Genomic DNA, 2,016 nt, shown 5'->3' with positions numbered 1-2,016 from the left:
TACAAAATTAGAAAAAACAAATCATCAAGATTTTAAAAAACTTTCTAAACAATCTCTTAGAATCCTTCATTTTTAACTTTCAATTTTCTATGATTCTAACAATCAGCAAGAACATAGAGTCATTAAAATTCTTTCTAAATCCTAAACCAATACCTCCCCAGTTTCAATCAAATGGTTGGTATAGCCACTAAATTTTGAGTATTTTTTTTTCTTTCTAAAATCTAATTTTTATCCTCTTGTTTTTGCAAATATTAGATTTTGATTTTTTTTATCATGTTAATATAAAATAATTTTATCTATTATTGTATTATTTATTATACATTACTTTAATCCCATACGAATATCGGAGCTAAGGTTTCTTTTGATTCAATGATCTGATTTTGTGTAAGTAAAGAGAGGAAGAAAAATAAATCTACCTAGGTAACCCACCAAGTTTGTTTAAGGAGGTAATTGAAACTAGTGTTCCAAGAATCACCGAAACCCACCAAAAGAAGCCATTACAAGACCTCGATGACCTTAGTTGCAAGGANTTACCATTGCCCTTAGTGGCTCAGCGACCTAATAACTTTCATCATGTAAAAACTTAGCTATGTTGCAAATAAAAAAACAGCAATAGATATTGCCAAATTAAAGGGTTATAAAACCTGTGTGCCAAGAGTCTTCAAGAGATTTGCGCGCTCTTTCTCCATTAAGGCTCGAGCATTTGCGAAGCTGAGTGAAGCTCTTGTTAGTGTATTACCACTAGTACATGTATTATCCGAACCATATTTCCTACTATCCTCACACAACTTAGTACCTAACAACCGCAAACAAAACAAATCAGAAGAACGATTATATGAATCTTATAACAGAAACTAGAGACAAAAATAAAAGAAAATAACCTATTTCGACTTGTTTGGATCCTGTAACGATATATCCTTGTACACCACGGACAATATCTCGTTGAAAATGCTGAGAAGAAGAAGAAGTAAAAGTTGAAGGTTTCTTTCTTAGTTCTCACAATGAAAAAGAAGAGTAACTGAGAAAGAGAATGGGATAGTAGAAGCTGGAAAAAACCTTAGCAGAGCGTGTTGAGATGTAAAGCTTCTCCAGATTCTGATGCCGATGTAACACTTCCTCATCGGTTATTAGAGTGTCTGAACCTCCATAACCACCACCACCTCCACCAAATTGTCTCAGAACAGCCTCCAGCAAGATTTACAATAAAACAGAGAAGAAACATCAACATACTTTGAAAAGCTCAAAGTAAGAACTTATGGCATCAATTTCCAGAGATCAAAACAATAGCACCAAAGATAAAAAAAAAAAAAGTTGTCCCAATTGAAACCAACTACTTATCAAATCAATNGAGCAAGTCCTCAAAGATCAAAGATTTAATATTATATTCTTTGGTTTTGAAACCTAACCTCTCTGATAACAACATAGTCTCCAACTGATATGCTGAGCTCAAAAACTGAATCAGCTTGATACGGAAACATGACCTGTGCGGTAGAGGATAGATATGCAAACCAAAACCAAGAGATTAATGAAGCTCTTGCGAATCTGATATGATGACCTTTTTCAAGTACACTAACCTCTCCTAAGAAGTATCCCATGGCGTCTGATGTTCCATTATGCATTTGAGAAGTATCGACTTCATTACTGGCTTCTTGATACGAAGGTGGAGGCGAAGATGTGATGTTCTCTACTTGTGGAGTTTGAGGTGCTTCGATTCTTTGTTGCTCAAATCTCATCTACACATTCATTTATTATCACTTGAAGATTAACAATGTAGAAAGATGTGACCAATGGAGATATACATACCTCTCCTTCGAGCCGTTCAATAATCTCAAGGATCCTTTGATGGTAGCTACGCTCTGCTTCAACCTTTTCATAGAAACATATAATGGTTAAATGATTTTGAAGCCAAAAAAAACTTCCTAGTCTTACCAAAACAGTTGTCCACGTAAGTACCAAAGTTAATAGCCGCTGAAGAGTTTGGTTTTGCTGTTGATCCTCCACTCCAGCCATGGCAGA

The 2,016-nt window shown here is 34.9% G+C and overlaps 1 protein-coding gene and 1 long non-coding RNA gene across 3 annotated transcripts; both read right to left on the bottom strand.

The window, feature by feature from the left end:
• On the bottom strand, positions 531 to 1,334 carry LOC104716180. Of its 2 annotated transcripts, none has more exons than XR_755956.2 (4): positions 1,057 to 1,334; positions 882 to 951; positions 645 to 796; positions 531 to 565 (listed from the first exon to the last, which is right to left on the bottom strand). It is a non-coding gene; the product is annotated as an uncharacterized LOC104716180 (long non-coding RNA). The 2 variants fall into 2 exon arrangements; XR_755955.2 differs by having other exon boundaries at positions 531 to 558.
• Positions 1,380 to 2,010, bottom strand: LOC104719914 (SH3 domain-containing protein 2-like). The gene is made up of 4 exons (XM_010437898.1): positions 1,954 to 2,010; positions 1,804 to 1,866; positions 1,575 to 1,733; positions 1,380 to 1,481 (listed from the first exon to the last, which is right to left on the bottom strand). The coding sequence occupies exons 1-4, from the start codon at positions 2,008 to 2,010 to the stop codon at positions 1,380 to 1,382; spliced, it is 381 nt and encodes a 126-aa protein (XP_010436200.1).

The sequence above is a fragment of the Camelina sativa genome, chromosome 10 (genome assembly GCF_000633955.1).
Source record: "Camelina sativa cultivar DH55 chromosome 10, Cs, whole genome shotgun sequence".
NCBI lineage: Eukaryota > Viridiplantae > Streptophyta > Magnoliopsida > Brassicales > Brassicaceae > Camelina > Camelina sativa.
The sequence above is the reverse complement of the archived record's forward strand: the minus strand, read 5'-3'. Positions and strand labels throughout refer to the sequence as shown.

Excerpts from the sequence above, each read along its gene's own strand:
- LOC104719914 (XM_010437898.1), bottom strand. The coding sequence starts at position 2,010 with ATGGCTGGAGTGGAGGATCAACAGCAAAACCAAACTCTTCAGCGGCTA. Across the intron at positions 1,867-1,953 it reads TTCAGCGGCTATTAACTTTG|GTTGAAGCAGAGCGTAGCTA; the intron begins GTACTTACGTGG and ends TTCTATGAAAAG. Across the intron at positions 1,482-1,574 it reads TGGGATACTTCTTAGGAGAG|GTCATGTTTCCGTATCAAGC; the intron begins GTTAGTGTACTT and ends TCTACCGCACAG.